Source organism: Cornus florida, unplaced genomic scaffold (genome assembly GCF_030987335.1).
Source record: "Cornus florida cultivar Cherokee Brave unplaced genomic scaffold, ASM3098733v1 CherokeeBrave_3.0.0_Hap2_Chr04, whole genome shotgun sequence".
NCBI classification, from domain to species: domain Eukaryota; kingdom Viridiplantae; phylum Streptophyta; class Magnoliopsida; order Cornales; family Cornaceae; genus Cornus; species Cornus florida.
The window spans coordinates 106,863,735-106,891,476 of NW_026775574.1; the positions used below are offsets into that span (position 1 = coordinate 106,863,735).

Genomic DNA, 27,742 nt, shown 5'->3' on the forward strand with positions numbered 1-27,742 from the left:
GGCAGGTTAATTACAGGATGAAGTTTTCACAAAAATAGATTCAATTGAAAAAGATTTTGATACCCGATTGCAGACTTTTCTTCAAAAGGGTTTTCCACCATCTGAAGTGATTGATTTAAATCGTAAGGCTGAATTCATCAATTTGAGTTTTTTTTTTAGGAATTAATCTTCTAAATGGAACCAGTCATGTGGTGGATTATTCTTGAAGTATTGCTGATGTGGAAATCTGTTTCCAATTGGATTGTAGTGGATGGAAATATCACCGAGAGCAGCCAATTTCCCTTTTAGCCTCATGTGTGAAGAGATTTTTCATTGTTCAAAGAAAGGACTTCATAATCGTCATTACTTCTCTTCATATTTTTATAAATATTTTTATTTATCATAGAATATATTTTCTCTATGTTTTTTTTAATTATTATTTTTATATAAGTTTCCCCATATAATACCTCGTTTTAAGCCTGTAAAGTTTTTTTTATCATGGTTTTCAATAAATATTCCTAGATGTGTGTCTGTAATTAGAAAATGTATAAGTTGGAAATTAAATGTTTGTTCTATAGAATTTTTATCGTAACCATAATCATGAATAATCTTTGATGTATCGTCTTTGTAGTGGATATTAGTTGAAATAGTTTTTTCAATCTGTAACAGGACATTAATAAGAACCGTAAGATTGCCGAAGCACTTGCGTATGAGGAACAGTTCTTCCGTGACCGTCATGTACTTTTCACTTTTTCAGATTATTATTCTGGCTGGAATCCTTACACAGTCTTGCATTGGTTATGAAACATCTGACATTATTAAATTTCATGCATGCTGAAGATATATAACGGTCTCTCTGATCAGTGCGGCATCCCCCAGTTAGCAAAGAAATTGAATCAGGTTGGTTTACTACGTTTTAACCCCCTCTATGCATTGAGCATGTAAGTGTCATTATTACTTGTCATGAATGCTTTATTAAATACCTTTTTTTTTGTTTAATTAGTCTTTGTTGTGTCTGAAACCAACAATTTTTTATTTTTATTTCTTTAAATTGAAATATAAAAAAGAACAAAGTTACTATTATTTTGGCTAGTGAAATTCATATATGCAACTCTTTTTGTCTGTGAGGAATTATGTAACAAGTTTTTGCTTCCAATGCAACTATTTATATGCAAAAGAGTGTTGCAATTTTAAGAAAAGTGAAATCATGATTGCTTTCCCAACTAATAACTAAAAATCACCATTTCAGTCACAATGTCTTTAAATATAATATGTTTTTTCTTTTGAAAAACGAAAACGAATTCAATGTTAAGCAATGACTTGCTCCCCATGCTTGTTGAGAACTGAAAACCACTTAAACATAGAATTATTCGGATGGTATCTATCTGCCTTTAACATGGTGCTAGTTTATCCTTAGAAAATATTCAACTTTTAATTTCCAATGTCCAGACTTGTCTACATTCTTGTTCCGTTCGACATTTCTCAATTGAATTTGCTACCTTAGTAGAAATTTTTTGAGACTTCATTGTTCTCCATTTGTTATGAAATTATCGCAAAGGAAGTATAGACCTTTTTCCTTTTTCATAAGTACAAAGGAAGTATGGATCTTTTTTCTATTTCACTATTCAGTGTATTTTATTTTGTTTTCGATGTGGAATGCCTACCTGCTGACATCGTGGTCATATTATGGCTACAGCAAAGGGTCTATGCTGATCTCTGCGTTATTTGATTCTGTGGCCTATGTTTTAATTGACAAAACTAGGTACAGGATATGCCTGAAGTTGGAAGAACTAATAAATGAGTTGAAATGAAAAAGCCTTTTAAGTAGGATTAGGGATATTTTCAATGTAATTTTAGCATTCTGGAGTATAAAATGAAATATTATTGTAGATAATGGTTACGGGAGGATGTCCGGGTTTGACCATTTTAGTAGCATGGGCACTTCTTAAAATGAGCTATGTGTGTTTTACCCACCTTGTTGGCTGTCTGGAAAGTTGTTGCCCACAATGTAAACTTGTTTAAAATTTTCTCTATGGAAAATTAATATCACACTCATGGTTTACAGTTTAAGCAAGCCGAGCATGCAGCAACTCCTTTCAATGTTACAGCAAAAAGAGAATCCTACACGAGAATAGTAATATATAAAATTTGTTCACGTATTTGATGTATATTTCAGCTTTGTCTTCCATTTTATGTGCAATTAATATGGGAAAAAAAAGCTAATTGAAAGTTGTAGGACTGGAACTTGAGGCTCTGATAGAGAATAACGCAAGGCCCGTGATCTAGACCTAGAAGGGGGATGGGTGAATAGGAGTTGTTTGAGTCCACCAACACATTAAGAAATAATTCATCTCGTTTGACCTAATTAATGTGCAGAAGTGCAGGGTTCTTATGTCGTTTTATGATGGAAATTTTTATAGTCTCATTATGTTATATCAATTTTCTCGTGTGTTGTGTAACACTATATGATATGGATAAATTTATATGTCAGGATAGTAAATTTACAAACATGCATATTGGAGTTGTATCCTATGAAAATTCTCTGTGATAATCAAGCTGCAACTCACACTGCCATTAATCCGGTTTTCCACGAGTGTTTACTTTTTGGGGAGTTGCAGTGCGGACAACTGTTTGTCTTAACTGCAGTTTACTTAAAAGTTTCCCCCCCCCCCCCCCCCCAACACACCAACCCACAAATGCTCACTATGGGGCTCAAACCCCTCACCTCCCTTTTGAGGGAGGAGAGGTTATACCAGTTGGGCTAATGTCCCAGTGATTGGCAGAACTTAGATTTTGATCACGCAATTATCCTAGTATATTCATTTTCCCCTTAAGTTGTTGAATTTTCTTAATCATGGAAGGAGTTTGTAATCCAATGGAATGTATTTACATTTAATCAAACAAACAATAAATTGCTATATCTGAATGTTCACATGTTGATCTCCTGAGGAGAAGAAAGCAAATTTCTTGTGGGGAAATACACAGAAAAATTTGTTGAATTTTGCAAGTAAAAGATTTTTCAATATTATTGACTCAGTTCTCTTGCTGTCTCTTCATCTCTCACACGTAAAGGATGTTTACAGAAAATACAATTTAAGAAAGGAAGGAAAATATATAATGACTAATGGGGTTTGTTAAGATTTTCAAATGTCTCTGTACTGAATAAAATAGAGATTGCCTTGACGGAGAACTTATGACTTCCGACTCTCATGACTCAGATTATAACACGATAGGTTAACTAAAAAAGACACGACTATTAAATGACCTAATCACTTAATAAAAGACTAGGACTCTTATGACCATTTATGATAAAAGACTGAAAAAAAAGGAAGCAAAATGGTGATAGAACTATCGTGCAACTAATTTGATTGTTGTGCAGCGTAGTTTTCGTATGCATTTTCTGATGCTCCTGTCTATGATTCCACATCCTTGATTTAATTATGCCTTTTAGGTTTTTCACTGATTATTTTTTCTTTTTTCTCTCTTATTTTCTTTGTCTTATCTATTTATTTATTTTACATCTTGGGCATTTTAATATTTATTAGTGAAAACCATTATTATTTACCATAAAAAAGAACAAAATCATTTTATAATGATCTCAGTATGTGGATGATATCATGAAGTTGTAAAAAGATTAGAGGGAGAAAGAAAGAAAAGATGTTCTGTTTGTGTGTAAAGAGAAGGAAATTATAATGCACTAATGCTCAATCCGTTTTACGTTCTGTTTCTGTGTATTAGACATTTACTTTCTGTTTCAGATTTTGGAGCAGCATATTAGAGCGCTTCTCCCTGGTTTAAAGGATGAGTTAAATTCTCATTTGTTTGCTGTTGTAAAGGAGCTGCGTACATATGGAGAGGTTGTGGAATCAAAAGTAAGTCAGCAATATGAGCTACATAAGTTACTAGAAAATTTTCAGTATTATCTGGCACTGATAACATGGCATAGAACGTCAGGGAAAAATTGTTGTTGATTGGTAAGGACATTGCTTCCCAATTCCCAGCACTCGTCAGCTTAAAAAATAGAAAGAAGTACCCGTGACTTGCATCTGCTTGCACTATATGTTCTGTTACTTCTTGGGACATTAAAAGAATCTCAGTATATGAAGGAAATATTTTGATATTGTTCAGATTCATGAGAGATAGGGAGAGAAAGAGAGAGAGATTGAGAGAAAATGTATGTAATGTATATCATCTCTTCAGCCCTCTAAATAAGGCTTATATAAGAAAAGGGTTAGAGACCCTAATTACATAATTACACAATAACCCTAACTACTATGGGTAATTACATAATGACCCAACACTATAAAGAATATACATTCTAACACTCCCCCTCAAGCTGGAGAATATATATCAAATAATCCCAGCTTGGAATAGATAGTCTTTAACCGATTATGACCCAGTGCTTTGGTAAACATATCAGCTAGTTGATCTTCAGACTTCACAAATGGAGTAGAGATGCTACCACTTAATATTTTTTCCCGAGTAAAATGACAATCAACCTCAATATTCTCTTATGAAATACAGGATTCGATGCTATGTGAACTGCTGCTTGGTTATCACAGAACAATGAAGTAGGAGTTTCAACGGTCAACTCAAGTTCTTTTAGAAGATTTTGTGTCCATGTCAACTCACTAGTGGTATGTGCCATTGCCCTGTACTCAGCTTCAGCACTAGATCGAGCTACCACCGTTTGCTTTTTACTCTTCCATGTAACGAGATTTCCTCTTACAAATGTACAGTAGCCTATAGTAGATCTCCTATTTGAAGGAGAACCAGCCCAGTCAGCATCTGTAAAACCTTCCACCCTGAGATGACCATTTGAATGGTATAGTAACCCAAAACCTGGAGCTCGCTTGAGATATCGGATAATCCGAAGAACAACAATCCAATGTGGCATTCTAGGAGCTCCCATAAACTGACTTGCAACACTAACTGCATATGGAATATCAGGTCGAGTGATAGTGAGGTAAATTAATTTCCCAACAAGGCGACGAAATCTGCCTGGGTCATTAAATAGATCACCCTCATCAGACACAAGTTTTGTATTTGAATCCATAGGAGCATCAACCGGACGATCACCTAACATACCCGTTTCTTCTAGCAAATCCAACACATATTTTCGTTGAGATAAACTTATACCTTCCTTGGATCTAGCAACTTCAATACCCAAGAAGTATCTAAGTTTACCCAAGTCTTTAGTGTGGAACCGATTTTGCAGAAACAACTTCAACTTAGCAATGCCTGCAGAATCATCACCTGTGATCACAATATCATCTACATACACCACAAGAAAGATGAAGCCAGCTTTAGTGCGCAGGTGAAATACCGAATGATCGGTCTGGCATCTATTAAGACCAAATTCTAATGCCGCCTCAGAGAATTTCCCAAACCAAGCCCGCGGAGATTGTTTCAATCCATACAGGGCCTTTTTAAGGCGACAAACAGTGTGACGAGACTCCCCCTGAGCAACAAACCCAGGTGGTTGCTCCATATAAACTTCTTCAACCAAGTCACCATGTAAAAAGGCATTTTTGACATCCAATTGGAACAACGGCCAGTTACAATTGGCAGCAATGGAAATAAGAATCCGAATAGAAGAAATCTTAGCAACAGGAGAAAAAGTCTCATCATAGTCAACACCATAAGTTTGAGTGTACCCCTTTGCCACTAGACGAGCCTTCAACCGCTCAATAGACCCATCTTGAAGGTATTTAACTGTGTAGACCCACTTACAACCAACCGGTTTGGAGCCCGAAGGTAAGGGAACAAGTTCCCATGTTCCATTACGATGAAGGGCATCCATTTCATCTACCATGGCTTGCCGCCAACCCAAATCAGAGAGAGCATCCTGCAATGTCTTTGGAACAAAAGTAGCAGATACTTTGGATAAAAAACAAGATAAAGAGGATGAAATGTGACGATAGGAGACAAAGTTAGAAATGGGATGAGCAGTAACACACGACCGAATACCTTTACGAAGGGCAATAGGCAAATCATCAGGTAAAGGCGTCGGATCCGAAGACTCTGAAGGAGATGGAGGGAGCGAAGTAGGCGGTCGAGGTCGTCGAGTATAAACTTGCAAAGGAACAGCAGACCGAGGAGGTGCGGAAACAGGAAACTGAGAGGGAACCGATGGCAGAGGTGGCTCAGAAGTAATATCGAGAGGACTAGTAGAATCAGAAAAATATGGGATAGACTCAGAAAATGTTACATCAGCACTAGTGAAATAGCGTTGGAAATGAGGACTGTAACACCGATAGCCCTTCTGAGTGCGTGAATGCCCAAGAAAAACACATTTAGTTGCACGAGGGTCGAGTTTATCAAGACCAGGTCCAAGGTTATCGACAAAACACACACAGCCAAAGACCCGCGGAGTCAGATTAAACGATACGGAGTCGGGAAATAGAACAGAGTGAGGAGATTTACCGTGTAGCACTGATGAGGGCATCCTATTAATAAGATGACATGCCGTAAGAACAGCATCACTCCAAAACGTTTGGGAACATGCATATAAAATAAAAGGGCACGACAGACTTCCAGAAGATGGTGATTTTTATGCTCAGCTACTCCGTTTTGTTGCGGAGTATAAGTACAAGAGGATTGATGAATGATGCCTTTGGCATGAAAATACGTCGCAAAAGGGTCCGAGAAATATTCTTTGGCATTGTCAGAACGTAAAACTTTAATGGAACACCTAAATTGAGTTTTGATTTCTTTGCGAAATATTTGAAAAATAGAAAACAACTCAAAACGATTTTTCATTAAAAACAACCAAGTCATCCGAGAATGATCATCCACAAAAGTCACAAAATAACGAAATCCATTAATAGAGATATGTTTTATTGGTCCCCATACATCTGAATGAACTAATTGGAAAGGACTAGCCACACGATTATTAGCTCTTGGCTTAAAAGATACACGACAATGCTTACTAAGCTGACATGTTTCACAAGACAGAGACTTAACATGACTAAGACCGGGAACTTGACGCTGCAGAACTGATAGCGAGGGATGGCCGAGACGACAGTGCCACTGGAAAGAAGACAAAGATGATTGAAGAGCTGTGGGAGATGGTGCAAGATCGAAGTAATACAAGCCACCTACTTCATGTCCCATACCAATCCTCTTCTTCGTCTTGAGATCCTGAAAAAGACAACATGCGGGATAAAATGTTACAGAACAGTTAAGAGATTTAGTAATTTTGTTAATGGACAACAAATTAAAAGGGAATTGAGGAACATATTACACAGAAGAAAGGGATATAGAAGGGGTAAGAAGAACAGTTCCCAAACCCAAGACTTTAGTTGATGATCCATTAGCAAGAGTAACACTTTGAGAGGAAGGAACAGACTGAAAATCAGACAGGAGATGAGAACTACCAGTCATGTGATCGGATGCGCCAGAGTCAAGAATCCAGGGACTCTGACTAGAGGACAAAAGACATGCAGGGGCACTACCTGATTGAGCCAAGGACCCTATGAAAGATGAGGTGGAAGTCCGTTGTTGAGACAGAAATTGAGTATACTCATCACGGGGAATCGTGACCATAGCAGTCTCAACAGCCACATGTGGAGCAGTGGATGTGGCAGAGAGAGAAGAATCCCCATCACTAGTAGTCACTTGATGTGCATAGGAAGAAGATGACGGTTTCCCGTGAAGATCCCAACAGTAATTGACCGTGTGATTGGTAAGACCGCAATGAGTGCAAATTTTGGAGTCTCTGCCTTTGCCTCGACCACGGCCACGGCCGAAATGACCACCACCACCACCTCTACGAGAAGACTGAAAGCCACCCTGGTTCACAACTAAGGCAGAACGTTCACTGTTAGAAGGAGCAGTGACACCACTGGAAGTACTGCCTGAAGAGCCACTAGATAAAGTGGCACGCTGGAGTCTGGATAACATATCAGGTAGAGAGGGAAGTGTAGAGCTACCCAAAATTTGTGCACGAATAGGTTCATACTCTTGTGACAATCCTGTGAGAACCCGAACAACATTAAAATCCTCACGCTGCTGCTGCATGCTTTTCACATCAGAGATGATGGGTTGATACATATTCATTTCTTCACACAGTCCCATTGCTCGTGAGAGGTATTCTTCTAAACTGTGAGTCCCTTGCTGGAGATCAAAAAATTGTCTACTCACCTCATAAACTCTGGTTATATTACCAGCACCAGAATATAACTGTTGGAGTCGGGTCCATATCTCCTCGGCAGTGTCCAGATATAACAGGTTGGAGCTAATATGAGTTTCAATACAATTCAGCATTAAGGAGATGATCTGAGCATCTCTTTGTTCCCATGAACTAAAATTAGCATCACTGCTTTTGGGTTTATCTTGAACCAAATGAACGCCAAAGCCTTTGGCTTTCAGGAAAATGGCCACTGACTTGGCCCATAAAATGTAATTTTTTCCATTAAGCTTGGCTGAAGTCATGGGAGGATTAAAGGATGCAGGAGATAGGAGATCGGAATTGGAAGCCATGGAGAAGATTTTAAAAAAAAAGAACCTGGGAAAAATGCAGAATCGGAACCGGGTCGGATCTGGGTCGGAGCTTGAACCGTGTCGGATCTGGGTCAGAGCCGGAACCGGGTCGGATCTGAAACCAGATCGGACCTGGGTAGCTAGATCGGATCTGGGTAACTGGATTGGATCAAAACAAGTCTCTGCTATCCCGGTTTTAGTAAACCAGGATTGGAATAGTGTAGCTGCGCCACCAAACAGGGTTGTTCTCCTTCACAACCCACTAACAGACTTAGGCAAGCACACAGCGGCGACACCACACAACCTCCGCAACTTCCGACCAAGAAAAAAAAGGCGAATCGATGAAGCTTCACCTCTGCCAACAACGACGGTGGATGTCGGCGAGCTTGCTGACGATCGACGCGGCAACAACACAAGCGGCCAAGGGACTTCAGATCTGACGGCGACGAAGGAGGCTACAGATCTGACGATGACGACGACGGGCTTCAGATTTGACGGTGACTAAGGATGATGTTCTCAACCTACCGGTGACACGAACTTCCGACAAAGACACCGACGATATACTCACGATTCCAGTCGCTCTCATACAAGGGCAACACACTTATTGTTTCCCACACCCATGAATTTATACCGCTCTGATACCATGTTCAGATTCATGAGAGATAGGGAGAGAAAGAGAGAGAGATTGAGAGAAAATGTATGTACTGTATATCATCTCTTCAGCCCTCTAAATAAGGCTTATATAAGAAAAGGGTTAGAGACCCTAATTACATAATTACACAATAACCCTAACTACTATGGGTAATTACATAATGACCTAACACTATAAAGAATATACATTCTAACAGATATCATTACTGTAAAATAGATTTGATGCTGATTGAACATGCTACAGTGGATATATATATAGTCTGCCTATAATTATGCATCTAAGCACAAATGGACTGGGTTTAAGAAATTTGGGTATATTGTTATTTTGTTCTGAAAAATTCACTCCTTAAGATATCCAATTGAATGACATCTAGACTTGAAATAACATTTTCTTCTCCTTTCAGATGGTTACTGCTTGTTCTGCGCATGCATGCTTAACAAAACAAATACGAAAAAGAAAAAAAGAAAAAAGAAAAAAAAAAGTTGTTAGATTATGATTTTTTATGCCTTCATTTACTGACATGCATGCCATTAATTAGGCGGAACAAGGAGCGGTTCTGTTGAACATTCTGACAATATACTGTGAAGGTGAGACTGTTTGTTACATGCAATCATTTTTTTATTTGTGAATGAATTTTCAATTTATCACAGTAGATACCTTATCTTTGCATCTCAATTGTTTATTTGTTCGACTTCCAGTCCATTAAGGCATTTTTTTGGGAAATTGTTGTTAAATATTGTCTTCTAATTGGTTTAGCTTATCAAAAAGAACAAAGCTGTTCTATCATTTGGTTGGTTGCAATCTTTGAGTAGATTTGACTGTGGATATCTTTCTGTTTCGATGAAGCAATATGCTTGCTTGATTGAGAGGAGCTATAAACATTCCACTGATCTTCTTTCACCTTGCTTTGGCTTCACGTTCTCTTCCTGTTATATCATCCTTGAATAAAATCTTCTAGACTTCTGCTCAATTTGGATATAGGTGCTATATACTTTTTATTTATTTATTCAAGTTTATATATCTCAAACTAAGGAAAAAAAAGTTTATATATCTAAAAAAATATAAGAAATCTCTCATTTTAGGGATCGACCGCCCTTAGGAAGCCAATTAATTATATAGATTAACACATGATTTTTTTTTTTCTTCTCTCCTTTAGAGTTAACATTTAGACAACTTGAAACTTACGATGTTTGTGAAATTGGGTGAGAGATGAAGGGTACACAGAGCAGGAGCGAGAAAGCAGCAAAATTTAAAATTTGGTTAGACTGGTAGCGTCTTAGAGCTGTACACTTGTATGCTATTATGTATATATTATTTGCATGTATAAAATATTTTCATTATTTTTACATATTCTAGAGGTCATTACTTGGCGGAGGAATACAAATTTAATTTCATAATCAGTAGGGAATGTGGTTGATCAATGAGTAATCATAACTTCTTCTATGTATGGAAATATATAACATTAGTAATTTGGTATATATTTGAAGGGTGAAATGCTCTGACACCCCCTCAGGTTTTCTTTTATTGCTCGTAGATTAAACTAGTGCAAAAATTGCTCACACTCCCTGTCAAAGTTAACAGACGTTTGTATTTTAACAGAAAATGTACTTTTACTATTATAACCTTTCTTTATTTAATCAATGCATAAATTATTGTTGATGGTATACATAAAAACTGACTTGGCCCAATAAAAAACTGACACTTGTACTAAAAATATTATATATTAATTTTAAAATATAAAAATTTATTTCACCCGTTTTTTTAGCTCCATGATCCAAGAATTAAGAGTCCAATCATTCAAGAGTCCATTGGGGTCTGCATCAGTGGAGGATTGCTTGAAAACCATCAAATGCAATGTTAATGGTGGACCCTGTGTATTCACAATCAAAGAAGAGAATAGACCCAAAACAGAACAGTTACTCTCTTTCTTTCCCTCCTAGTAATCGGAATAACCACGTCGAACAAGACACACGAACAGGCCGTGTCTTAACAACCAAAATTCAAAGATTCACATTAGGGCTGAACACAATCCCAGAATTGATTTTGATTCCCAATATTCAAACCCACAATTCCAAAATTTGAAATCAGGATCTGGATTTTGATTCTGAAAATTCCAAAATTCGAAGTCACAATGGCCACAAACACATACATATACCTGCATATACACAAATAAGAATGCAACAAAATTTTTTTAAAAATATAAAAAGCTAAATTGAAGCGTGCGAGAGAGGAAGGCCTAGATAGAGTTAAATGCGTTTCTGGAACTCGAGGTGAAGGAAGGCAGTGGACTGGAAAAACTGGTGGCGTGCAGTGTTCGGTTAGAAACATGGTAGATGACCTTGTGACTTGAAGTTTTCGGTGGCCTTTTTCAACAGCGATCTCAAAAGCGTGATCGGGAATGTGAAGATTGACCTATCCATAGAGAGAAGTAGTGGAGTGGTGGTGTCGGTGTAGAGAGATAGAGAGGTTAGGCGAAGACGGGGTGGTGGAGGAATGGAAGCTGCAACGTTGGCTGTGTACGGATGGAGATGCTGGTCTGGTATACAGACACTTTGATGAAGAAGTATATTTAATACGGAGTAATTAATATATATATATATATATATATATATATGTGTGTGTGTGTGTGTGTGTGTGTGTGTGTGTGTGTGTGTGTGTATTATGTGTATAAGATAACCAGTTATACTTCATAAGAGTCACTATAAAAAAAGCAGTGGCATCATATGTGTTTTAATCGGATTAATTCATTTAAAGCAGTGGAAATTTTTTTTTCATTAAAAGCAGGATTGATTCATTTTTTAATTGAAGACACGGGAAGGGTAATTTTGGCATTTATGTTTTCAAAATAATTGACTTTTAATATGATTGATGGTCAACTAACCAGGGGGTGTCTCTTTTTTTTATTTTTTATTTTATTTTATTTTATTTTTATTTATTTATTTTCACTAGTTTAATCTGTAATGTATAAAGGCAAACCTGAGTGGGTGTCGGAGCATTTCACCCTTATTTAAAATAGCAAACATTGTGCTATATTTTATTTAAAGAGTCCAAGCCAAAAAATTTATACATTTTTTAGATTTTAAAAGATATATTGTTTAAATTTTTATCAATAAAAAGACTACTTCAAAGAATTCTAAAAGAGTTAGTATCTTAATTAAATAAAGTAAAACTAACAAATGTCTGCATAATCTGTTTGCACATATATATATATATGAAGTATGTACACACACGCACATACTTAATATCTATACTACTATATTATTTTAGGAATTTGTTTGGGTATCTCTTGTAATTATGACATTTATCAAGTAAATACATTTAAAAATATGACTGATGTTTTTTTTTTTTTTTTGATAAGTAAGATTTTATTAAAAACGCTCAAAAGGGGAGCGAAGCCCAGAGAAACAAAAGGAAAACAAAAGGGCCAAAGGGCGCCTTAGACCTTCAAAGAGGCCAATAAAACAATAATTTTCTCCATAGATCTATAATCTCTCCCTGAAACCCAACAAAAAAGAGTAGAAATAACAGAGAATTTAAGCATAGAAACAGGGTTCTTTTTTCCGTCAAAATATCTCCTATTTCTCTCAAGCCAAATACACCACCAGATACAAAGCGGCGTAGCCCTCCAAGCGTCCCTAATGCCAGCCCTAACAGAGACGCCTCTCCAAGCCTCAATCAACCCTCTAGAGGAAAAAGGCATGGCCCAATGGACCCCAAATAAACGAAGCATCAAATCCCAACAATCTCTGGCCATGCTGCAATGTAAAAGGAGGTGATTAACAGATTCCTTATTACATAAACACATGTAACAGTGATTGACCACCACTTGATTCCTCCTCCTCAGATTATCCTAGGTTAAAATCTTACCCAGAACAGAAGTCCAAGCAAAAAAGGCGACCTTGCAGGGAGCCTTGGACCGCCAAATAGACTTCCAAGGGAAAGGATCTCCATGACCAACTGAAAGACATCTGAAAAAGGACCTAACCTCAAAACGGCCATGCGAGTTAGGAATCCAGAACCACCAATCCGATTCCCCAAAAGAAATCACTTGGCTATACAACAGCTCTAGAAAACGAGAAACATCCTCGATCTCCCAATCCTGAAAATGCCTCTTGAACTGAACATCCCAAGACAGTCTCTCATTTTCAAGATGATAACAGTCAACAACCATGGCCTGTCGATGAGAAGCAATCCTGTAGAGCCGTGGGAACGCTAGAGCAAGAGGGAGTTCCCCACACCAGAGATCCTTCCAAAAACTGATCCTCCTTCCATCTTTAATACGAAAACGAACATGCTTGCAGAAGTCATCCCAACCTCTCCGAATGAAATGCCAAACTCCCACCCCCCTGGGACCACGCATCACCAGAGAGCACCACCCATCACGACTTTCCCCATATTTGCTAGCAATAACTTTCCTCCATAACCAATGCCTCTTGATCCCAAACCTCCATAGCCATTTACCAAGGAAAGCCTTATTAAAAGGCAACAACCTCCGAAACCCTAAGCCTCCAAACCGAATTGGACGGCACATTTGATCCCACCGAACTAAGTGAAACTTGAACTCTTCTCCTTTCCCTCCCCAAAGAAAATTGCACTGCAATCTTTCAATTCTCTCAGCCACTGAAGAAGGAATCTAAAACAGAGATAAGAAGTATGTAGGAAGGCTAGAAAGGGTGCTCTTAATCAGGGTAACCCGACCCCCCTTGGACAGGTACTGCTTTTTCCCACCCACCAACCTCCTCTCGACTCTGTCCACAACCGGATCCCAACTCCTCACGCATCTCGAAGAGGCACCCAAAGGCAATCCTAAATAAGAAAATGGGAAAAGAGCCAGTGCAACATCCAAGGATCTGAGCAAACAACTCAATTTCCGGAACATCCCCAACAGGCACAAGAAGACTCTTACCAACATTGACCTTAAGGCCAGACACAACTTGAAACCAAATCAGAATGCATCTCAAAGACCTCAGCTAGGACGCTTCCGCATCACAAAACACAATAGTGCCATCTGCAAACATCAAATGAGAAACCTCCAATTGACTAGCAGCGTCCCTGCCCACCCGAAAGCCTCTCAAAGAACCCAACTCCACAACCCTCTTCAGTAATCTGCTAAGAGCCTCCATCACAAAAAGGAACAGGAAAGGGGAAAGCGGATCCCCTTGTCTTAAGCCCCTCGAGCTAGAGAAGAAACCCGTCGGCACTCCATTCACAAGGACAGAGAAACGAGCGCTAGAGATGCAAAAAAGAATCCATCTCCTCCACCGCCCACCAAAACCCATCCTCTTTAATAGGTATAGAAGGAAACTCTAGCTCACATGATCGTATGCCTTTTCAATATCCAGCTTGCAAAGAACACCCGGAGCACCGCTGCTCAAGTGGGAATCAACACATTCACTAGCAATAAGAACTGAATCCAAGATCTGCCGACCTCCCACAAATGCATTCTGAGAGTCAGAAATGATACCATCCATCACCTTCTTCAACCTAGAGGCCAAGACTTTCGCAATCAGCTTGTAAAAACAACCCACCAAACTAATAGGGCGGAAGTCTCTAACATCCATAGCCTCTCCCTTCTTCGGAATAAGAGCAATAAAAGTTGCATTCAAACTTTTCTCAAAAGAGCCCTGCGCATGGAAGGCATGAAAAGAGCCCATCACCTCCCCGCAGACCACCTCCCAACACTCCAAAAGGAACCTCATAGTAAAACCATCTGGTCCAGGAGCTTTATCCCCATTACAGCTCTTCAGAGCAGAGAGAACTTCCTCTTTTGAAAAAGGCTCTTCCAAAACGGAGCACTCCTCTCCCGAAATAGAATAAAAAAGAATCCCATCAAGCAAGGGACGCCAAACAGCTGACTCAATGAACTGCGACGAAAAGTACTCAGAGAAACTCTTACTAATCTCTTCCTCTTTACTAATCAACACCCCATCCACCCTAATCCTCCCAATGTGGTTGCCTCTTCTGTGAGCATTGGCAAGTCTATGAAAGAATTTAGTGTTATTGTCTCCTTCGTTAAGCCACAAAGCTCTAGATTTTCTGTCTCCACGAAATCTCCTCCATAACAGCAATCTCAGCAAACTCTGCTTGACACTCCACCCTCCTAAGCTTCAAAGGACCCGTCAATAGACCTTGACTCTCCATCTTATCAATGTTAGCAATCTCAGAGAGAACTCGATTCTTTCTCCAGACTAAATTACCAAACACCTCTTTGTTCCAAACTTTGAGATCATTCTTCAAGAAACGCAACTTGCTTGCCAAAAAATGACTCGGAGTGCCAACCACTCCATACCCCGCCCACCAGGATCGAACTCGCTCCAAGAAACCTTCAACACGGAGCCACATATTCTCAAATCTAAATGGGAATCTTCTGTTACGCAGCCCGCCACAGTCCAACAACAACTGAACATGATCAGACAAAGGACGAGCCAAGATGGTCTGAACAACATTAGAAAACTTCTCCTCCCAATCACTCGACACCAAAAATCTATCAATACGAGAAAGAGTAGGAGGAGAACGCCCATTGGACCAAGTGAAAGGCCCGCCCACCAAAGGCAAATCAAGCAAACAGTAAGCATCAATAAACTCTGAAAAAGCCATCATATCAGCTGTCCATCTGCCCCCTGTCGATCTCTCAAAAGGGGAGGGAACGACATTGAAATCCCCCCCGATACACCAAGGCAACGACCATTGCCTACGAATCTCCCCTAACTCCTCCAAGAACAAATGGCACTCACTATCCTCCGTAGGTCCATAAACCCTAGAAAAAATCCATCGAAAGCCATCCTCCACCATATAAAAGAGTACAGGAAACCGAGAAACGCCCAACCTGAGACTACAACAAAGATATCCAACGGACATCCCACATAATCAGGATACCACCCGAAGAACCAATCGCATCCAAGGCACACCACTCCACGAATCTCCCACCCCACAAACTTCGAACAATCACATCCGTCATAGAAGCAATCTTTGTTTCTTGAAGACAAACTAGATGACCACCCGCTTTCCGAATCACCGATTTCACCACTTTCCTTCTAGTCGGGTCGTTAAGACCCCGAACATTCCATGAAAGAATTTGAAGCTTCATAGGGAAACAGTAGTATTGACCGTGTCACCCCTCCTCCCACTGGCCCTCTCCCTCTCCCTGGCCCCCCTCCTCCTCCTCCTTTCATAAGTAACGAGAGTTGAGGGACTCTCTCCTCTCTCACCATTGGAGCACTCCCCCTACAATCCATTCTATCAGCAAACTGAGCATTAAGAACATCAAGGAAAAGATTTGTCGCCTCCTCCATCCGACCATCAAATGACACACCCAAAAGAGAGCCTATCTCAACACCATTTTCTTTCAACCAATCTTTCTCCAAATCAGCCAACCCTGCATCAAAACCCCTTCCTTCTGTAGTATCCTCTTCTGGTCTAACAACTGCCAAAGGAGTAAGCAAATCAGCATCAGACTCACATCCATTCCACAAAACCATGCCCGCCTCCCCATGAACAGAGGAACACGACCCATCCTCCCCATATTCAACAGATGACAAAGATGGAGAGCAGCAAGAAAAAGGAGTTCCAAACACCTCATCAGCCAAACGATCATTCTGGTCAGAAACAGAGCCCTTCGACACAAGATGAGCTCTCAACTTGTTCAATAGCATAGCAGCTGAAACATCATCAATCCTTATCTGCACAACCCGACCCACACACACAGTAAAGCCGTCACTGCTAACATCACCCAACCGAGGAGAACCCATCTCAAAATCATCGTTGTGACCAGGTCTTTTCTCAAGAATAAGCTCCGGCTCCCTTTCAAATACCGGAGACAAGCACTTTGACACAGAAGCCACAACTCCCTTTTTCGGCACCAAGCTCCTTCGAGACACCCCACAAGGATGAGAAGTGGAAGAAGAAGGGAGAACGGGAGAGTGATGAGGCGAATCAAAAGACATACCCGATCCAGAGGCTAACTTCGAAACCGGAATCCGCTTCTGTTTTTCCTTTCTAGACCATTTTTTGCGAACAGGGGGGAAGATCACTTTCTTCTTCATACGGTGTCCCTGCAACAGCCCCTTAGAACTTCGACTTCTTCTAGAGCCTTCAGGAAACGCTGTGGACGGATTAATTTCAATGATATCAACAGCATCACATAAAGGCCCAAACCGGTTACCCAACACTATCCCAGAAGAAACATTAAAAACACCCGGACCTTCCTTCAATGCACAACCCAAGTCAACGGGTCCATGTCCACAACACACAACATCCAAAGATTGGGCCTTACCACCTCCATCTGGACCATCAGATGATAACACATCTTCGTTAATCAGGCCAGGCTTGCCAACCACAGGCCCACAAGAAGAAGAAAATGAGTTGGATCCAGAAGCCTTAACCCTCTGCCCATTATAAGGCCCAGTCACCGACTAAACTCCAAAATTGGCCTTGCTTTTATTCGGAGCCCAAGATTTTGAAATGAAATTGGATGCAGCTGTCAACCACTTTGAACGGCCAAAGCCTCTGCGCCAACCACTTGTCAGGCCGCCAACACTCTCCCTCCCACGCGCTTGATTGACGTGAGAACCACCATGCCGACGCTCCTTTCTCCACATCTGCATGAATGCCGGCCGGCCAAGACTGATGAGACCACCCTCCTTATGCCTTTTCCGGAACCTCTCTTGCCGACGAGAAGCAGTTCCATCCGATTTGACTTCTTTCCTTCTCAGAGTGAATAATCGTCTAAAACATTCCGAGTTACGCTTCCATTAATCGTCCCTCCATTCCTCCCATCTCTGAAACTCAGCCAAGCCTTTCTTCCCCAAAGACTCCCACCTTAACCATTCTGTCTCCTTCAGCAGGTGTGAACCATCGCCTCCTTCCAAATTATCCGTTGTCCGTACAAGCTCAGGAGGCTTCTCTTCCCACACCTTCACTTTGTAGCAGAGACGATCATCGTGGATGAAAACAAAAGGGGGACAAACCTTGCCGTCTGACACTATTATGCGAACCCTTTCAGCGTCAATTGATTCATCGGCGCCCACCTAAATGAAACCACCGCAAAGATCACCGACCATAACAAACAGGGCATGACTCCAAAGATGGAGAGGGAGACCATACAACGTCATAATCTTCAGGCCCTTACCCTTCAACACCTTGGAGCACCCCACCCTAAAACTCTAAGATTCCATTCGTAGTGTGGCCGTCCCCCAAACACGACGACCTTCTTTAAGCACACGAGCCGCTTCCTTCGCAGAAGGAAAACGAAATAGCAACAAAGAATCCGGTAGAGGTGAGATCACAACACCGGCAGAAACCTTCCAAACCCGAGAAGCCCAAGCCGCAATTTGAGCCCAATTACCCACATCCTTGTCGAACTTTCCTACCAAACACGATCGAAGGTCCTCTCTTCTTCTTTCAACCGAATCATTATCCAGGAAAAACGAATGTCCTCGATATGTGTTTGCAGATCTAACAGTTCCGCCTTGAAATAGACGGGGTAACCTCGCAACATCCACGAGTTCCTTGCCTAAAGATATGAATGTTATTGGAACTAAATGGATATTTAAAAATAAATTGATTGAGCTTTGTGTGGGCCCTTTTTTGACCTTTTTATACTTGTGGGTCGTGGAACCAATTTGGTACTCTTTTCTAGCCCGATATATAAGGGCATTAAGGGTTTAGAGTGGGATACTGATGGACACTGAAAATTACAGAAAAGAAGAGTGAGAACGAGAGCTAGAGTTTGGGAATTGAAACTTGTAATCTCTTGTTTTTCACATAATGAAATCTTTCACCGGATCTCCATCGTGGACGTAGACACACCTTGTGTCGAACCATGCTATATCTTTGTGTTCCTTGCTATATCTTTGTTTCATGATTGTTACTTGGTTTGTGGTTGTTTGTCACAACAACTTTTTCATACAAGGGAAGGGCAACATGGCCATTTTATAAAATTTGGTTAACGGTTGGGCATTGAGCATACGCAGCAAACCTCAGGGGAGGTCAATCTATTTATTTATTGACAAGTCAGGGGAGGTCAAAATAAAAAGATTCAAACGCTCTTGCAGTGTGTAATTTGGTAAAACCTCAGGGAAGATCAGTGTAATTTACCCAAATATATATATATATATATATATATATATATATATATATATAATATTTTTTTGACGAGAAAAGAGGAGACACCTTAATCTACTTTGTTTGTCTGGATTGCTGCAATGTTTTACTTTCTTATCTTGGTTCATTTCGGTTCTTGTATCCATCAATTCTGTTTTTGTATGTTTTATATATGCTTTGATTTGAAAACTTCTAAGCTTTCCTTTATCCTTTACAAGAGTTTTCAATGGTCCAAAAGTTTCCTTTTCTTTTCTTTCTCTTGAATTACAGCCTTTTCTGCTATGGTGGATGGAAAAAGTCAAGAGATGTCGACCAAAGAGTTGTCAGGAGGAGCCAGGATCCACTACATTTTTCAGTCCATTTTCGTAAAGTGCTTGGAGGTGACAGTTTAATACTCTCAATTACATTTAAGTTTCACAATTGCTGCTTATCCTACACCTTGCATTTTCTTTGGATGCAATATGTAAACCATAAGCTATGTTTACATGAAATATATTGCTTTTTTCTGCTTGGGACTGTTATCCAAATTGATGCGTCTTTTTTGTTCTTTTCGATTTCTATTAATTTTTTACGTTAAATCAAGTCTCTCCTTCGTTATATGCTAATGTTTGTGTAAGATTATTATATTAACTACTACATCAGCTACTAAGTACCTTAAATTGTATGTAGGAAGTGGACCCTTGCGAAGATCTAACTGATGATGATATTAGAACAGCTATCCGAAATGCAACTGGTCCCAGAAATGCTTTGTTTGTCCCTGAGGTGAGTGTCAGGATTAAACACAGTGGTTCTATTTTTTCATGTGTCTATGGTATAACTTATGTTTCTATAATTCTCAACAAATTTTGATTGGATGATTGAACTGAGAGTTTTACCTTTGCGAAAGTCCGTTGTGAAATCTATCTCAGTTAAATAGACCCAGAGGGGGGTGAATAGGTGTACTTTGTTATTTTGCTTTTGTTTTTTAGTTTAGTCCAATTTTAATGAATTAAAATGCAGTCAAACAATCTAACACACAATCACAAAGCTAAATAAGAGTTAAAAGTACAAGAAAGTTGGAGAGCAGAGACGTGAAACCAGGGATTTTTTATGTGGAAAACCTTAACTAGGAAAAAGCACGGTGACCAGCCGTGTTGAGTAAATCAATCCACTCTGATTGGAGAAAGAGTACAAGATCTGGTGCCTTCAGAAACGTGTCGCTGATTCCATTGACTTTGGAATCACCTGCCGTTTCTTTACCTACGATACTCAGTGTGTCTCCAGTGCCTTCGCAATCACCAGCAATACCGATCCATGCCAACGGAATCAGCTTGCGACAATCCGCTTCACGTATTGACCAATCGCCTTCACCTTCCCCAAATACGTGCAAAGTATTTGATTGAATCTGTTGTTCTGATCGCTCTAGATTAGCTTGGTAAATAAGATAGGATTCACATGATCACTGATGAACACACAAAGCTAACACTTTTGGGTCGAAGTGTGTGCAATGATTGAAAGAAAGAAATCTAAAAAATTCGGAGTTCATTTTTCTCTCCAAGCTCTCATTATTTTAGTCTCTCACTGAATTGCATAAAACACAGCTGAATATCTATTAACAAAAAAAGTCTTTGTTTAATGTTGAGAAAACAGAGGGAGTATTGAATTTTGTTACAAAGAGATAGTATGTTAAAGACGATCAGATTTCAAAGGCCTTGTTGAAGTGGGAAAGGTTCCATTGGTGCAATGAGAACTTCGATGGGACAATAGCTACTGGAGTTGAACAAGTTCAACCAGAAGCATGTTCTACAGGTACAAGCAAAAACCCCAAAACCTAGTTCTACACCAAAATTCAGTTCCAACAGAACCTACTTCTACCAGTACAAGTATTTTTCCTACTTGCAGAGTAGCTCACTGTATTCAATTATGCTTTTCCAGTAGCCTCTACAACCGGGGCATGAAAATATATTAAACCAGTGCAACGTTATACAGTCAAAACACTTGGCTAAATTTACAAGAATCCATTTCAATTAATTTTCATACTTTTAAAGCAAACCTTTAGAAATTCCAAGTGTACCCACCCACCTTACACGACAAACCTGACCTAATTTTGGTGTTCATAACTAGCTCTTCAGGCATGGCTCTTTGAAGATCAATTCACACCTTGACACTTGAAATACCCAGCTCAAGACTAGAATAAAACTACAACTCGATGGAATGGTTTTGAGTTCGAAATATGCCAAAACACAGTTATATTCCTAACATAAACTTGACATTTATCTTACAGGTTCCATTTGAAGTTTTAGTTAGGAGGCAAATTGCTCGATTATTAGACCCTAGTCTTCAGTGTGTACGACTTGTCCATGCAGAACTAGTAAGGGTAAGGAAGCCTCATCTGTGCCTGTTGCTTTTAATTTCTTTCAAAACTGATCATTTACTCCCCTTTCTCTTCCTACAAGATAATCAGACCAATAAATTTCATTGCAGATGAGCCGTGGATTCGAAGCAACTGAGATACAAAGGTTTCCTGTGTTGAGAAGGCATTTGGATGAAGTCATGAAGAAGTTCTTGCACGATGGCAAAGAACCTGCTGAGAGAATGATAGAGAGCATCATTCACATGGAGGTTTATCTCATCTCTCTGTTCATTTCTTCAATAAGTGTTGTTTATTTTAAAATAATTAGTACATATAAATACATGGATACTGGCAGCTGTTAGCTTGAGAGTCATCTCCTGCCACGCCCAAAAGGGGAGTTGAAGGTTCAAGGCTGATTAGGGACGCAGGGGCATGTGTTGTACTTGTTAAGAAAAGAACACACAAAATTACATGGATGCTTAAATTTGTAGAGATGAGAAAAGTACAATTCGCATTGAATTTTTAAATCTCAACTATCTAGCACGTGTCTGGTGTAGTAGAATTAAAATGAGATCCCATATCATACAATTTTGTTCAAAATACTGGAATTTTTTTTATGTCTAATAAAAATTGTCAGACATTGACAGTCAAAATATATACAATTGCTTTGAACCTATTAAAAAGATAAAAAGAACTGTTTTGAAGGTAAAAATTACTATAGCTTCCCTCAATTGTTTCTTTTATATGAAATTCTGTTTGGTGATTGTTCATATTGATTTGAGCTTTTACTTTGTATCTCTCTGTTCAATTTTTTTTTGGCAATGTGTCTTGAGAAATTTATGTGCCATTAAATCACTAACACATTAATAGAAATATATCAGTGCATATGATCTGTTTGGTGAAAATGGTCAATAGACTTTAGTTTCTCCGTTTTCCCTTGTTTTTTAATTAGTCAGCAATCCTTTTCTACTCTGTTGGTTGTTCACCCTGAGTCACCAATATGTACAAAATCAGAATTGTACTTAAATATGAGAGAGAAATTTATAGTCGCTGACTTACTAACCATCTATGTTATTTAGATTTAATCACAAGTGTGTGGGTTAGGTGTTTAGTCCATATAATTTTTTTTTGAATTTTGGGACATAGATCATGGCTAACATGTCAAAGTGTGTAAACAGAACATAGAATGGGCATATCTGAAAGTTTTTTTTTTTTTTGATAGTTGAAACACACACTCTCACTTTGCCCCTATCGTGACTTCAACCTTCAACAAAGTTAATCTCTTAAAAAGGGTAAGTAGGTAAAAAATTGAAAAAAGTGGAAATTTGGAATAAAGCAAATGATGGTTCTTTCGTACATGGGTCATTTGGAAAATGTGGGGATTTGACATGTTTACCAAAGAGAAAAGTACTGAATCTAAGTAATAGAACCTTTTATCATAGGGCAGACTGATGAGTCCAGACTTCCAGTTAAAGTAATACAATTAACCATGAATTGAATGAACATTTTAATTGTTTTTACAGTGTTTCTGCGTCCTTATGTGCTCATTTATTGGTGAGTCCAGACTTCCAGTTAGGGTAATATAACTAACCATTGATTGAATGAGTAGAAATAAAAAGAAGAGAAAGGAGAGAATTGCGTAAAGGCTTGAATGATATGAATTACTCATTCACAGCTCTAGTATTTATAGATAAAATGAGCACATGCTCATAGTACAAGAAAGGAAACTAAATCAAATCACAATTTATTCTAAAGCATATTTTATAGCATAGTCAAATATCTGCTATTATGGTAAGTCATTCCATAAATAGTGGCTATCATATATGCTAACATATGTATAGTCAAATCTTTGCTATTATGGTAAGTCATACCATAAATCGTGGTATCATATATGCTAACACTCCCTCTCAAATTGGTGCGTGGATATCTGAAACGCCCAAATTGGACAATTGATTCTCAAACACAATCTTGCTGATGCACTTTGTAAGAATGTCTGCAAGTTGCTGAGAGCTTGTGATAAATGGAGTGCAAATTTGACCAGAGATGATCTTCTCTTGAATGAAGTGACGGTCCACCTTTATATGCTTAGTCCTGTCATGCTAAACGGGATTTGCTGCTATGCTAATGGCAGACTTGTTGCAGTAGAGTGAGAATGGAAGTGACACTGGAAGGCACAAGTCTGTCATCAAGGTTTTCAACCATAACAACTCACCTACCCCAAGAGCCATAGCCCTATACTCTGCCTCTGCACTAGATCGAAAGACAACATCCTGTTTCTTACTGCGCCAAGTAACCAAGTTACCACCAATAGTGGTACAATAGCCTGAAGTTAACCTCCTATCTGAAATTGATCCTGCATAATCAGCATCTGTCCAAGCCTCAACACGTAAGTGACCATGATTGGCAAACAAAATACCACGGCCTGGACACCCTTTTAAGTAGCGAAGGATCCGAATAGCTACATCAAGGTGAGGGGCACGAGGAGAGTGCATGAATTGACTCACGACACTCACGGCATAAGCAATGTCAGGTCGAGTCATGGATAAATAGATGAGCTTCCCCACAAGTCGTTGATACTGACCAACATCTAACAACAACTCCTCCTCAGAATTAGCCAACCGATGATTCTGTTCACTCGGAGTATCAGCAGGACGAACGCTAAGCTGACCAGAAGTAGAAAGCAAGTCAAGAACATACTTGTGTTGAGAGATGAAAATGCCAGTCTTGGAGCGAGCCACCTCAATGCCCAAGAAGTACCGTAGGGGACCAAGATCCTTAATCTCAAACTGACGGCCAAGATAGCTTTTAACCTCATCAATTCCGGTAGTATCATCGCCGGTAGGAACAATATCATTGACATACACAATGAGAGCAACTGTCTTACCTCCTGAATGACGTAAAAACAAGGTATGATCAGCTGTACTTTGATGGAAACCAAACTTGAGCATAGCAGTGCCAAAGCGATCAGACTAAGCTCGAGGAGACTGCTTGAGGCCATACAAAGAATGACGAAGACGACATACCATACCAGAATGAGCAGGAGAACGAAAGCCCGGAGGAGGCACCATATACACCTCCTCCTGCAAATCACCATTAAGAAAGACATTCTTGATATCTAACTGAAATAGAGGCCAAGATCGAATTGCAGCAACGAAAAATAATACACGAATGGTATTCATCTTGGCAACAAGGGCAAAAGTCTCCTGATAATCTATGCTATAAGTCTGAGCATAACCCTTGGTAACCAATCGGGCCTTGTAACGAGCAACTGACCCATCTGGATTATGCTTAACTGTAAACACCCAACGACAACCCACAACCTTTCATCCAATAGGAAGCGGAACCACGTCCCAAGTCTGATTTTTCTCAAGTGCTTGTAATTCTTCTGTCATAGCATCACTCCTTTGAGGTTGTGCTAGTGCATCTGCAACATTAGAAGGAACAGGAACTGAGGCAACAACAAGAAGAAAACTCCGATAGGAGGGTGAGAGAGCATAATCAGAAACAAAATTAGAAATAGAGTATGTACAAGAACGTTTACCCTTTCAAAGAGCAATGGGGCGATCATCAAGTGAAACAATAGCTTGAGAAGGCGGAGTTGGTGCCGAAGGAACAGGGCAGTCGATCGTGGGAGTAGAAGCTTGTACCTGTTGTCTCCGACTATAAATCTGTGAAAAAGGAACAATTTCCCCTGCTGGAGGGGTATTACGAGGAGGAATCATAGAAGACGAAACAGGTAATGGTAGAGGAGTTAAAGACGGAAGAAGGTGATCATCCATTATATTCAATGGGAACCATTCACTCTGAGAACCAACTGAACCACTATAGTATGGTATATGCTCAAAGAAAGAAACATCCATGAATATAAACCGCTGCCGACTAGGAGGATGGTAACACCTATACTTTTTGAGAATGAGAATAGCCCAAAAACACACACTTTAAAGCCTTGGGGTCAAGCTTTGTACGAGTCTACCCCAACTACTGAACAAAGCACACACACCCGAAGACTCGCGGAGGAATAAAAAAAAGAGATGAATTGGGATGTAAGATTGAGAGTGGGGCTGCAAAGTTAAGAATCCTAGAAGAAGTCCTATTAATGATGTAAACAGTGGGAAGAACTGCATCTCCCTAAAATGACTAGGGAACATTCATGCCAATGCAGATTGCTCTGGCTAAGTCAAGGATGTGGCGATTCTTTCTCTCAGAACGACCATTCTGTTGAGGAGTTTTAACATTAGCCATCTGATGCTCAATCACAAATTCTGTACATAACCGTTGTACCTCCCCATAAGTGTACTTTGTACCCTGGTAAGATCTGAATTTTTTAATGGTACGACCATATTGAGTCCGAACCATTGTCATAAAATTTTTAAAAATGGTGTATACCTCATTTTTGGTTTTCATAACATAAATTCAAGTAACACGACTATGATCATCAATGAACAACACGAAATATCGAAATCCAAGATTAGAAGTAACTGGGCAAGGACCCCACACATCTGAATTAACAAGATCAAAATGTGTTAAAGCAGATTTATTACTACTAGCAGGATAATTAGAATGAACATGTTTAGCCATATGACATGTCTCACAGGATAAATCTAACACTGCCACGTTACAAAATAAGGAAGGAAATAAATGTTTCAAATAACCGAAAGAAATGTCCTAAATGCATGCGCCAAGGCATAAGCTGGGCTTTATTAGATGAAACAATATTAGAAATGAAGCTGAATGTACTTGAGGTGACAAAGGAGCATCCAACAGGTATAAACTGTCCACTTCACGTCCACTACCAATCGTCCGTTTCGACATCAGATCCTGAAAAATACAATGAGAGGGAAAGAACGTTACACTACAATTTAATTGTTTGGTAACGTTACTAACATAAATAAGATTTGTTGTCAACTTTGGAATATGAAGTGTATCTGACAAAGTTAATGAAGGAGTAACTAATATGTGACCTTTCCCAGCAATGGAAGATAGAGAGCCATCCGCAAGGCGGACCTTGCGTTGGCCAGAGCAGATACTATAAGATTGGAAGAGTGAGGACATACCAGTCATGTTGTCTGAAGCACCAGAATCAATGATCCATGGTGTCGAAGATGTAGATACGCTATGTGCAGACGCAATAGTACCTGAGTGGGCATAAGTGGAGGTAAGCTGAGATGATGCCTCCATTTGGTTGAAGAATTGCTTGAACTTGTCCAAATCAGCTTGAGTCAAGGTAATTGTGGCAGAAGATGTAGAGGCAGGGTTGTCAAAAGTTGATAACGAGACTGGTTGTGTAACAGAATGTGCAGAGGATCGAGGCTGTTGTTTCTGTTGCTGTGGGCGTCCATGTAGAGCATAACAATGAGATTTGATGTGACCAATTTTTCCGCAATGGTCACACCGTCCACGTTATCGTCCCAGAGGAGGGCCGGTGTTAGTACTCTGAACTGACTGGGATGGTGAAGTTCCTGAAAGGTTGGGAATCCAAACTGCCATAGCAGAGCGATCAACAGAAGTAACACCTAATGGATGAGTCCAGCGGCTCTCATCTGACAATACATAGGAGTATGCATCCTCAAGAGTAGGGAATGAAGATAAGCTCAATAAATGAACACGAGCATACTCAAACTTGTCGTTCAACCCGGCAAGAAACTGAAACACTCGATTCTTCTCCATAATTCCTGCATATAAAACTGCATCATTTTGATCCTTCCAAGAGTGGAAGGAATCATAATATGACATCTTCTCCCAAATAGCACGAAGCTTGGCGATGTAACTTGAAACTGTCAAGTCATCCTGAGAAATCCTGGTGATATCTCGCCCCAGCTGGACAATTCGTGCATTATTCTGCCTCTGAGAATAAGTGCGTTGAACTGAATCCCAAATCTGCTTAGCAATCTTCATAAACATATAGCCAACAGCTATGTTTGGTTGCATCGAGTTGACTAACCATGACATAACCATAGCGTTATTTGCAAACCACTGTGGATATGCCTTCTCTGACTTAGTTGGTTCTTTTTCAGAACCAGTAATATAGCCAATCTTTCCTTTGTCACCAATGAACATCTTGGCAGACTGTGCCCAAATCAAATAGTTGGAACCATCCAACTTCATTGTGGTGATTGGAAGTCCTGGATTTTCTGATGAGTTGGTGGGAAAAATGGCACCACCACCCACAAAACTTGAGCCAAGAGAATTAATAG

At 39.6% G+C, this 27,742-nt stretch overlaps 1 protein-coding gene across 5 annotated transcripts in view; it reads left to right on the forward strand.

The window, feature by feature from the left end:
* LOC132304555 (dynamin-related protein 3A-like) overlaps positions 1-27,742 on the forward strand; it is a 45,181-nt gene that overhangs the window by 4,385 nt on the left and 13,054 nt on the right. For all 5 annotated transcript variants that reach the window (XM_059802304.1, XM_059802298.1, XM_059802301.1 and 2 more), the window contains exons 5-12: positions 649-717; positions 820-879; positions 3,738-3,851; positions 9,654-9,702; positions 19,487-19,596; positions 19,886-19,978; positions 21,480-21,572; positions 21,680-21,817. In XM_059802304.1, the coding sequence (XP_059658287.1) occupies positions 649-717; positions 820-879; positions 3,738-3,851; positions 9,654-9,702; positions 19,487-19,596; positions 19,886-19,978; positions 21,480-21,572; positions 21,680-21,817 (726 nt within the window). The remainder of the gene's footprint in view (positions 1-648; positions 718-819; positions 880-3,737; positions 3,852-9,653; positions 9,703-19,486; positions 19,597-19,885; positions 19,979-21,479; positions 21,573-21,679; positions 21,818-27,742) is intronic.